Source organism: Tasmannia lanceolata, unplaced genomic scaffold (genome assembly GCF_043159265.1).
Source record: "Tasmannia lanceolata isolate RefF3 unplaced genomic scaffold, GAP_Taslan_0.1 ptg000002l, whole genome shotgun sequence".
Lineage (NCBI taxonomy): Eukaryota > Viridiplantae > Streptophyta > Magnoliopsida > Canellales > Winteraceae > Tasmannia > Tasmannia lanceolata.
This window is the reverse complement of record NW_027518679.1, coordinates 25,974,447-25,985,255: the sequence shown is the minus strand read 5'-3', so window position 1 is coordinate 25,985,255 and position 10,809 is coordinate 25,974,447. Positions and strand designations below refer to the sequence as shown.

Sequence of the window (10,809 nt, the reverse complement as noted above, 5' to 3'; positions counted from 1 at the left end):
TCATTCTCTAAGCATTGACCATAAGTCCCTTGCCCAGTGCATCGTCGCTTCGGCTCACCCTCATAGCTACCGCTCATGCTCGCCCTCTCCCTCGTCCTCATTTAAGAATTTTAATTTTGTAAAACGCAAGTAGGACCTACTAGGACACTCTGAAGGTCCAATCTGAAATGGGTGATGGAGATAAGGGAAGTATGATCCAAAGAACAATTCGAATCCTGATAAGAGATTTGAATGGATCCTGACTAAGATATAGGTGGATCTATCTGAAACATGGTTTCAAATTTTGGTTTCGAAATGTGTTTCAGTCCTCACCACCCTCACCACCGAGACCGAAATTTAGGCCTAAATATGACGAAATCATTAAAAATTATATTTTATTCCATACCGAATTTCGGCCGAAAAAATAGTAAATAATTAAAAACTCTTTTTTCCCGCCGTCATGACTCATGACAACCACTATATCCAAAGGAAAGACTACCAGTATATCAAAAAATTAAAAAAATCGAGATTTCTGGTTGAATATCCTAAAATTTCGGGTGAAATTTTGGAAAAAAACAAAATTTCGACCGAAACATATACCTTTTCGGGTATGTGTGATTTCGATTTCGGTCGAAATTTAAAACCATGATATTCCGAAGTGAATCCTTTGACACCCTAAGAAAATCCAAAAAAAAAAAAAAAAAAAAAAGAAAAAAAGAAAAAATGAAAAAAAAGAAAAAGAAAAAGAAAATCCTTACAAAAGAAGTTTCCTTATACCTACAATAGCGGGAAAGAATTCTTCCCTCAATTGACGAGCGACCTTTTTTTTAGCAAATCTCTCTTCTTGGTTTTTCTAGAGAGGAATGATCCATGGCTACACCCCCGTTTCAAGACCCCGTTTCTACCACTCCGTTTCTCCCCGAAACGGATCTTTCAAACCCTAATTTCACCAAAGCCTTCGAAAATCTCCCACTCCCTCCTCTCGATTCCCTTTTCCCCAATGATCTCTCCACTGATCTCACCTTCCCTGAAGGTTTTATGTCCGATCTTAACTTCGATGATGACTTTGATTTCTCTCTCGATGATCTCATTCTACCTTCAGAAAACGATCAGTTTTTGTTACAAGATGAGTTTCCAAATTCATCCTCATCGGATTCTGCTTTCAAGGTTGGATCTGGTGTTTCTGATATTTCTCAGGTTTCTGGCAATCGAAGCTCAGATCTTGTGGTTTTGAGTTCGATTTCTTCCGGTAATATTGATTGGGAGTTTCCTGCCTTTGGATCTGGTGATCGGAGTGAGGATTTAGTTAGGGTTTCGAATTCGCTGGAATCTTGTACTTTTGATCCCGCTAGGGTTTCGAATTCGCCGCAATCAGGTACTTTTGATGCCGCTAGGGTTTCGAATTCGCCTGAATCTGGTACTTTTGATGCCGCTAGGGTTTCGAATTCGCCGCAATCAGGTACTTTTGATGCCGCTAGGGTTTCGAATTCGCCGCAACCAGGTACTTTTGATGCCGCCTGGGTTTCGAATTCGCCGCAACCAGGTACTTTTGATGCCGCTAGGGTTTTGAATTCACACTCTTCGAAATCATGTAATTCCAACCAATGCTTGTCTGGATCGATATCGGGTAATTCCGATCGAGAATTTTCCGCATCTCTACCTGGCGATCGGAGCTCGGATGTTGTTAGGTTTTTGAATTCACAGGAACCAGTTACTATTGATGCCATTAGGGTTTTGAATTCACACTCTTCGGAATCCGGTAACTCCAATCGAGAATGTTCGGCACCTGTAGCTCGGAGCTCTGACGTTATTAGGGTTTTGAATTCGCCATTACCCAGTACTTTTGATGCCACTAGGACTTTGAATTCACACTCTCCAGATTCCGGTAATTCGGGCCAATGTTTTTCTGGATCAATATCATCTTCCTTGGATTCTAACAACTCTGCCGATCAGAAGTTAAAATCCGAGGAAGAAAGTAATGCATCGTTTTTGAAGAGGAAGAAAGAAAAGGAAGATGGAAACCCTAACCCTAGAAGTAGTAAGTTTCACAGGTCGATTTGTTCGGATGACGTTAACGCGAACTCACAGTATGTTTTCCAAGCAGGGAACGAAGAGGAGGAGAAGAAAAAAACGAGGCTATTGAGGAATAAGGAAAGCGCACAGCTTTCTAGACAAAGGAAGAAGCATTATGTTGAAGAACTTGAAGACAAGGTAAGATTAATGCGTTCTACCATAACTGATTTAAATAGTAAGATTTTGTTTTTCATGGCTGAGAATGCGAGCTTACGCCAACAATTAGGTGGTGGAGGTCCGCCTCCAGGCATGTATCCGCCGCCTCCGATTCCTACTATGCATTACCCATGGGTTCCTGGTTCTTATGCATTGAAACCTCAAGGATCTCAAGTTCCTTTACTTCCAATCCCTAGATTGAAACCAAAACAACCCGTGTCGACCTCGAAAGCCAAGAGCAAGAAGGTTGAAGGGAAGACTAAGAAGGTTGCGAGTGTGAGTTTCTTGGGTTTGTTGTTTTTCTTGCTTATTTTTGGGGGGTTAGTTCCAGTTGTGAAGTTTATTTTTGGAGGAAGTAGAGATATGGCTTCTGGTACATTTGATTTTGTTAACAGTGGGTTTGGGAGTCAGTCCCAAGGAGAGGTTATATTGGTTACTGGGCGTTTAAATGGTTCGGATCATAGTGATGGATCTGGCTTATATTCTGGGAAAATGGAATTTGGAAAAGGTAAGCTTGAACGAGCTGGTAGTAAGAGAGGTGGGGATGGTGTAATGGAATGTGAAGTTAAACAGAAGGAACACCGGGAATCAGGGTCTTTACCTTTTTCAGATGAATTTAGTATTCATCGGAATGATAGTGAGCCTCTGGTTGCTTCACTCTATGTGCCGAGAAATGATAAGCTTGTGAAGATTGATGGCAATTTGATAATTCAATCTGTCCTTGCTAGCGAAAAAGCTGTTGCGTCTTCGCCAGCGATGTCTGCACTGAAGGGTGACAAGGCCACTATGCCTACGGATACAGTTGCTGGAAAGACTGGTCTCGCAGTAGCTGGTAATGTGGCCTCAGCATTGGCTCTTTCTAAAGATGGAAGGGATGAAGAGAAGCATTCACAGTTGTACAGAAGCCCAGCGGAAGGCCTGAAAGCACTTCCTTCAGGTTCTGGGGATGCTTACGAGAATAATCTGAAATCAGCTGCCACTGATGGACCGTTGCAGCAATGGTTCCGTGAAGGACTTGCAGGTATGGATGATTGCTTCACTGTTGCAATTGACAGTGCTTAAGTTATTCATACCTTTATTAATTCTTGCATATGCATGCAATCACTCAAATTTTTTTATATGCATTCAATGTTCCACACTTTTTGGTGCATGTATATCATTTTGCTTGTGACAGTAGGAAACCCTTCCCTCTGATAGAATTTAAGGTTCCGAAATTTATGGCTCGCCCACTGTCTGATCCGAAGAGCATGCTGGGGGAGTACTAGATTGCGCTCAATTTTGTCATACTGAGTGGACAGAAAAAGATGATTTTGTTTGCTACTGAAGAAAATAAATAAATAAATAAATAAGAGGGTATGAGCCTTTATCTTACTTGGATGGTGCTTTGTGTCGGAACCAGAAGGTTAATCCAGCATAGGTTCCAAAAAGTATAAAAAGGAAAATAAAAAATAGAATGTAGGAATGCTAGTAAAATCACAATAAATCAAGAAGACATCATTTATTTCTAGATGTGTCTGAAACTGTTGTTGATTAGATAATGCGTAATGAACCATATTATACCATGGAACCAAGGATACTGAAAAATACTTGAAATTAAAATTTTGTTCAATTCATATTATGCTGTCACTTTCTCTAACGAACTCTCTAGTCATCTTGAATCACATATTCATGACTAGGCTTCCTTCAGATGTACCACATCTACTACTTTTCAGTAATAGTCTCAGTTGCAAAGTGACATGTAAAGTGAGCATAGTAGTCGTCGGTCACTGACTCACCACTCATCAGGTACGATTGTATACAGCTAAAAATTACAAAATTTATAACTCCACTGTCCCAATACCGAGCTATCACATAGATAAGAAAACCATAGTGACATCATATATCACAAACTTTAAAAATGGTCTAAGATGATTTTATTCTTGTTGTGGTCATTGTGAAGGCTAACAAAGTCTCCAAAATAACTTAGCTGCCTGTATCCATGGTTTTAAATTTCGACCGAAATCTGAAATTTGGTATACCCGAAATGTTACAAATTTTGGTCAAAATTTCATTTTCCCCCGAAACAAAAATCTCAATTTTGTTCATTAATTAATATTTTCCCGAAATTTTGAAATTTTTAACGAAATTTCGGTTTCGGTGGGGACCGAAACACATTCCGAAACCGAAATTTGAAACCATGCCTGTATCATTGTAGTCATTGCTGGATAATGTATAATTCTTTTGTCCTCAGGGTTTTGAGTCTCTAATCATCCTGTTTTTCTTCTTCATAATCCCTTAACTGCTCGGCCAATCGCATAAGAATATGATGCATCTGACGCTACTATGGTGAGGCCTTTTTTGTTTTCTTTCTGTAATCAATTTGTGATATGAGCGTGATGAAAGAGTTTAGCACAGCCGTGTGCAGTTTTGTTTCTGCAAGTCCTCATTTTCTTTTTTCATTCTCTTTGTTTAGCGCTCACTCCTTTTTTCTTGAGTCTTTATTGCTGTCAACTGTATTCATTTGTTTATATCCTTCGTTACCATTCCAAGTGCAATCCTAACTTTAGCTTAATTCTGCTGTCCTACAATTTTTTGCTTAAGCCTTTTTAACTTAAAACCTTTTATACCCTGTTTGAACTTCGGTAAGATGTCTCCGGCTTATCAGAAGAGGTTGCATTTTTTTTTTCTGGGATTGTGTATACAGTGAGTTAGAAGCCTTGAATTACCAAAGAGATCTTTTGCTGTGTCCGCCCTCTCCGAGTACTCTAGTCGCTTGTGTTGGTTGCGGGTGATGTTTGGACATACTCATGGTTCGGAGGACAACAATACTTGTGGTTTGGTTGGGCAATGTTCTCTATATGGGAATGCAAGTTTACTATTTGTAGTTCACACATTGCAAACAGACAGTGATGTGAATATCCTCGTAGGTTTTCCACTCGAACCAAATAGAAGAGGCAGTTTGGGTTGGGCATTTGTTGGCTCACCATTACTAGCACTGGCTTCATGTCTAAGCTAGGTGAAATAGCTAACTCATAATCCCGTTTTCCTCCATTATTCATAGGGGCAATACTTATGGTTCAAAAGCAATGTGAACCATGCCAATGATTATCAAATGCCCCAGTGCTGACCTTGGTCTTTTTGAACGGCCAACCTTGAAGGTCATAAGCAGTTGATGTCTTTGCTCTAAATTGAAGTTGTAAAAGATGTTTCCATGTTATAATGAGTGAGACACTTTGTAAGCAGTTGTTATTTTCACCGCGGCCAGTTCCCCTTATTGACAAGAAGAATCAGAATGCTAGCACAGGCTTGTAGAAAGCTACTTAGGATGAAATTCCTGTGACCGAGTTCAATCTTAACTGGAAAAATTTCCCCCCTTCTCTTGGCGAATCTGCAATTAGTTGTCAATGGGATTACATGGTCAATATGTGTTGTATTGGATCTTTACAACACCGCAGATCATAGGTTTTTTTACTACTACGTCCGGCTTTAACTTCTCTTGCAGATTAGTCTCTAGCTCTGGACTATCCGGAAGAATAACTCGATCAAATGACCATTATGATGAAGCTTCGTCAAATACCACGTTTCTTGAAACGTGCATATGTCCAATTTCTAGGTTCACACTTCTTCAGCCCTTTCTTTCAGGGTCGTACCCAATAAAGACACACCGAAGTGCCTTTTTGTCAAACTTGTTGCGAGGATGGTCACGCACAAACACATAACAAACTAAACCAGAAACTCTTAAATGACATACAGCTGGTTTGGTACCTTACAACTTCTCATATGGTAAGATAAACCCAAGCTTCGGCTATGGAAGACGGTTCGTAACATAAGTGGGCAGTTCTCATACACTCAGCCCAAAACCCAGATAGTACATTCTTCGCATTCGTCATACTTAGCAAAACTTCTGTCAAGTGCTGATTCTTTTTCTTGGCTCATTCTGTTGAGGTGTATCAGAACACGTGAGCTGCCTATGAATCATGTGTTTACGTAAGTAAGTTGTGCTTCGATGTATACCCGTCGCAATTATCAGTTCTCAAACACTTGATCTCGCAACCAAGACCACTCACTTATTCTTGGAACTCTTTGAACTTTGCAAAAACTTCTGATTTTTCTTTTAGAAAATAAACCCAACAAAACGTTAGAAATCATCAATGAATGTCAGCAAATAATTCATACCTCCAGTGGATGGTATTCTCACTTTCCCAAAAAACGTCAAAGCGCACTGGCTCGAGCGGCTTCTTCCCTTAAAACGCTTAATCGGTGTATGGAAGTAGATGCGCTTTTCCAAATTGACACCCCGCACACATCGTGTCATGTTGAACCTCTAAGTCAGGAAGTCCCTTCGCCAATTGCTTTTTCATCATCACCTTCAGCTTTGAGTACCCAACATGTGCCAATCTTGCATGCCACAAATCCGCAGTCTCATTCTTTTGAGTTCTCTGTGCATACGCTTCCTGAGCCGACATCACATAGGCCTCTTTTTCCTTCCATAAGAGGAGTACCCGAAACACGTAATTCCTTGAAGATCTTCTCTTCGTCCGAGCCAAAAAGAACATAATTTTCTGCTTTCGTAAACTGAGATACAGAATTTAAGTTTCTCTTCATGTCCTGAACGTGGTAAACATTCTTCAAAAAATTGCGCTCTCCACTGGATAGAGAAACATTACCTATGTGGGTAATAGGCAATTTCGCATTATTCCCCGTTACCACCATCCGGATGTCTTTGTATTCAAACTTCTGCTCATTCTAGGTCATGTGATTCGAACATCCCTAATCAACTATCTAATCTCTGGAATAATCTATTCAGTCACATTTGTTTGTGTCTATCAAACTAGTGATATCTACAACCTCTGTAGTCGTAAGAGCAACTTCACACACATCGGCTTGCTCTTCTGTGATGGAGAAAAGAGAAGACCGCTCCTCTCCACTATTAACCTTCTGAGAGTCTTCAAATGCTGCAGGATTACTTTCCTCATTCTTCTTCTTTGGTGCACGACAATCTCTAGCAAAGTGGCCCAGCTTACTACAATTGTAGCACGTCCATCTTTGTCTCAAGTTCCGAGTTTGTTTCTCAAAACCACGACCATTTGAGGCTCCCCCTCGATCATAACTTTCATGCCTTTGGTCTGATTTGGCCTTCCTCTTACCTTTCTGATTTTTGGAATTCTGAAACTTCCTTCTTCGGCCAGTGAAGAGAACCTCCTTGTTCTCTTTTATTGTAAATCCAGCTATCTGCTTGGCTAGACTCTCTTGATTTGCCAAGAGACTCTCCAATTCCACTAACGTTGGTTGAGTTGGTCATCATTGGATCGATGTGATGAACCCACTGTATTCGGGTTTTAATCCTCAGATAATAATCCTCCGCATCCGCGTCTCTGAAATTCTCAACTCTTCATCAAGTTGCAATATTTCATGACAGATCTTATTCACCTTCATAAAAGACTCGGGAATCGTTATATTTCCTTGAGATACGGATCCTATCTTATTTTTTGCATCTGGAGCTTACGTCGTTTGTCTTTGAAAACAAAGTGGAAAAAACATCCCATGCTTCTTTTAACGTCTTAGCCTCCTGAATATAATTAAGAAAATCCCTCTGAAATGGTAGTCTTCAACATGAACATGGCATTGTCGGCTTTGCTCTTCCAATTTCTCAAAATGTCTGAGGTTTCGACACCTCCGTCAGGGAAGTGGTTTCTGCACCTTTAATTATCTCCCATAAATCTTGCCATTGGAGATATGACTCTATGCAAGATTTTCAATATGAATAATTTGTATTATTCAACTTCTCAATCCCGTTGACCGAATTTGCAAAATCCATCTCCTTAATCAAACTTCTGACGAGTGGCGAACTTGAAGTCGGATCCCGGATCTACAACTTCGACGTCTAATCCTTGAGCGAAGAGGTTTTGGATCTCGTCCCTGAAGGCTTAATCAACCTTCGATCGGCTATGTACACCAGTTCCTGACCGGTTGTCAAATCTCCTTCCTTTGGCTTTCGTTCACTAGTCCCAGAGTAGCGGCTTCTTCGACGATCGTTCACCTCCTAACAGATGAATTCGATCTTCGTACACCAGTCCCAGATCCGTGGCTCTGATACCTACTGGAGTATTCGCTTGAAGAATGAAACATGGGATCTAGTTCCACTACCTACTAGAGTGTCACATATTTCGTGTAAGTGGGTGTACAAGGTAAAGACCAAAGCGGATTGTTCGGCAGAAAGGTTCGAGGCAAGACTTGTTGCTTGAGGATTCTTTTAGAAGTAAGGGCTTGATTATGATGAGATGTTTAGTCCAGTAGCCAAAATCACTACGGTACGCGTGCTCACTACCCTTGTTGCTTGTAAAGGGTGGAAGTTGTGGCAGATGGACGTGAAGAATGCATTCTTGCATAGTGGATTGGATCAAGCAATTTTCATGGAGCAACCCAGGGGGTTCAAGAGTACCAAAAATCCAGAGTACGTGAGCAAGTTGCGGAAAGGTTTATATGGCCTGAAGCAGGCTCCGAGAGCGTGGTATAGTAAGCTAGCGGAGTCTCTCGCTGCTAGTGGTTACTCAATGGCGTTGTCAGATTCTAGTTTGTTTGAGAAGTTCACAGATAATAAAATTTCAGTGGTGCTTGTGTATTAGGGGTGGACATGGTTCGGTTCGGTTCGGTTTTGGGCTAAACCCAGAACCGAACCATATATAATCGGTTCCCTGAAATTGGAACCAGAACCGAACCATATATGTGTGGAACCGAACCGAACTAGAACCATATATAATCGGTTCGGTTCGGTTCTGGGTTTACCCAACCTTCACATAGCTTCCCTTTGTTCCATCCCCAGCCCTTGCCTGACTTTCTTGTTAAAGGAATGATGACTGAGAAAAACCAGTCAAGACAGATTCATTTCATCGAGATTTCATCCTCGATGATAATGGCTATGAAACCATGATCATGTTTAGTACAAATTGGTAGCTTTCTATCGACATGGCATTCCACGATTCCAACCAAAACTAAGATCTCACCCATTAGTAATCCCCCAACCCACAGATTTACACAGGAATGCCCAAATGGGTTAATGAATAAATAATTTTTCCTCCCTTTCACCAAATAATTCCTTCTCCATCCCCTGCGAACTTCTGTTTTAGCTAATCTATCTGAAATATGAAGCCCATCTTGATAGGTGGGGAAAGAAACATTTAAATATTGTACCCATCATCTTCATCATCGCCATCATCTCTCAAATGCTCGAGGAGCATGAAGCAGGGCTGCCTCTTGTTTGCTTGGTATTGTAGGAATTGCAACTCAGGCACTTGTGTGCTATGAAGTGGAAATGGACCTCTGACTGGCTCCCACAGTCATTACAGAGGATCCACACCATCTTGTTCTGGTACATTTCGGGCATGGGTGTCGAAGCAACCTGGAATTTCATTTCAATATAAGATTTAGTGGGGATGACAAGTGCAATGAATCTTAGGAGTGAGCAAACAATATGGGAATAGCCTATTGGGTTGTTTGACTATCATCAATACCTCCTGATCGAGCTTTTCCCACAGCATGGACATGTCACAGAAAGACCTCGAGCAAACAGGACAAGCATATCTGTAAGAACATACGACCCATCTTAACTCAATGGTTGACCCAAACAAAGAATCCAAAGAAAATTATAGAAAGATTAAGAGAGATATTACAATCAACTTTTCATCTTTAAGGAATACTTACTGAAAATGGAGCTCCATCTCTTTCATGCAATCTAAATGCAATGTATGCCCACATCGTAACACGCTAATGTCTTTTGTCGAATCAAACAGATACTGAGGATAACAGAGTTATAATTTGAGTCTATATAGACATTGAATTATGAGAAAAGCTACAACTAAAAGCAAAACCATGAAAGTGACTGATTAGCCAGATGCTTGAGGAAGCTATTTTACCTCGAAACAAACTGGGCAATTGTGGTGCATTGCTCTTTCCACACAACGGTGCGAGTCCTTCAATGCCTTTCCATAGCAACATCCTGATGAAAGAATTGGAAACCCCAACAGTGGTTAGTCTACTGAAAACGAAAGGAGAACAAAGCAGAAATTTATGGCAGCATGACTAATTTAGCTTACCACACTCATAACAGTGGAAATAGTTCTCCTCACCGCCAGTTCTGTATCAACAAACAAGGTCAGAGAAGTGTGTGAGAAATAAAGACCCCACATAGAACACAAATCCTCTAAAATTGAATTATGAAAAGAAAAAGAGAAGAGATATCATGGTGGGAATATCTCAAACCTGCAGATTCCACATCCATCACAATGATATTGATTCTTGGAAACCTAAGAAAGAAACCCCATTTGAGGAAAGTGCCAAACAAAATAACGTGAGTAACTGAGTATAGTGTTGGATAGAAATGGTCCGTGCACAAACACCAGCCAACCAAAAAATGAGCATGGAAAGATCAACAACACTAAAACAATACAAGTTTTCAAGGCTGGGTTTATTTATGATCCTTAATGCACCCAACACAAAAGGGTGAAAAGGAACAAAGAAACCAAAATGCTAGATCCTCAAAACCAATAAAGCATTTCATCCATTTTACAGTACCTCAATTGGATAATTGAAAGAACTAACTGGTTCATTTCATACATTTTATAG

The 10,809-nt window shown here is 40.5% G+C and overlaps 2 protein-coding genes across 2 annotated transcripts in view; one reads left to right on the top strand and one right to left on the bottom strand.

Annotated features, from left to right (window-relative positions):
- Positions 1 to 670: 670 nt before the first annotated feature.
- The window catches only part of LOC143846792 (bZIP transcription factor 17-like), a 29,437-nt gene continuing 19,298 nt past the window's right edge, over positions 671 to 10,809 (top strand). The window contains exon 1 of the mRNA XM_077355388.1: positions 671 to 3,229. Within this exon, the coding sequence (XP_077211503.1) occupies positions 850 to 3,229 (2,380 nt within the window). The 5' untranslated portion in view covers positions 671 to 849. The remainder of the gene's footprint in view (positions 3,230 to 10,809) is intronic.
- LOC143847047 (E3 ubiquitin-protein ligase RZFP34-like) lies at positions 9,168 to 10,220 on the bottom strand. The gene is made up of 4 exons (XM_077355750.1): positions 10,101 to 10,220; positions 9,889 to 9,980; positions 9,699 to 9,768; positions 9,168 to 9,586 (listed from the first exon to the last, which is right to left on the bottom strand). The coding sequence occupies exons 1-4, from the start codon at positions 10,128 to 10,130 to the stop codon at positions 9,407 to 9,409; spliced, it is 372 nt and encodes a 123-aa protein (XP_077211865.1). The 5' UTR covers positions 10,131 to 10,220; the 3' UTR covers positions 9,168 to 9,406.

Bases quoted from the DNA above. Each gene is read 5' to 3' on its own strand.
- LOC143847047 (XM_077355750.1), bottom strand. From the start codon at position 10,130: ATGCACCACAATTGCCCAGTTTGTTTCGAG. The intron at 9,981-10,100 runs GTAAAATAGCTT...TGTTATCCTCAG, and splicing joins ATTGCCCAGTTTGTTTCGAG to TATCTGTTTGATTCGACAAA. The intron at 9,769-9,888 runs GTAAGTATTCCT...ATGTTCTTACAG, and splicing joins GAGATGGAGCTCCATTTTCA to ATATGCTTGTCCTGTTTGCT.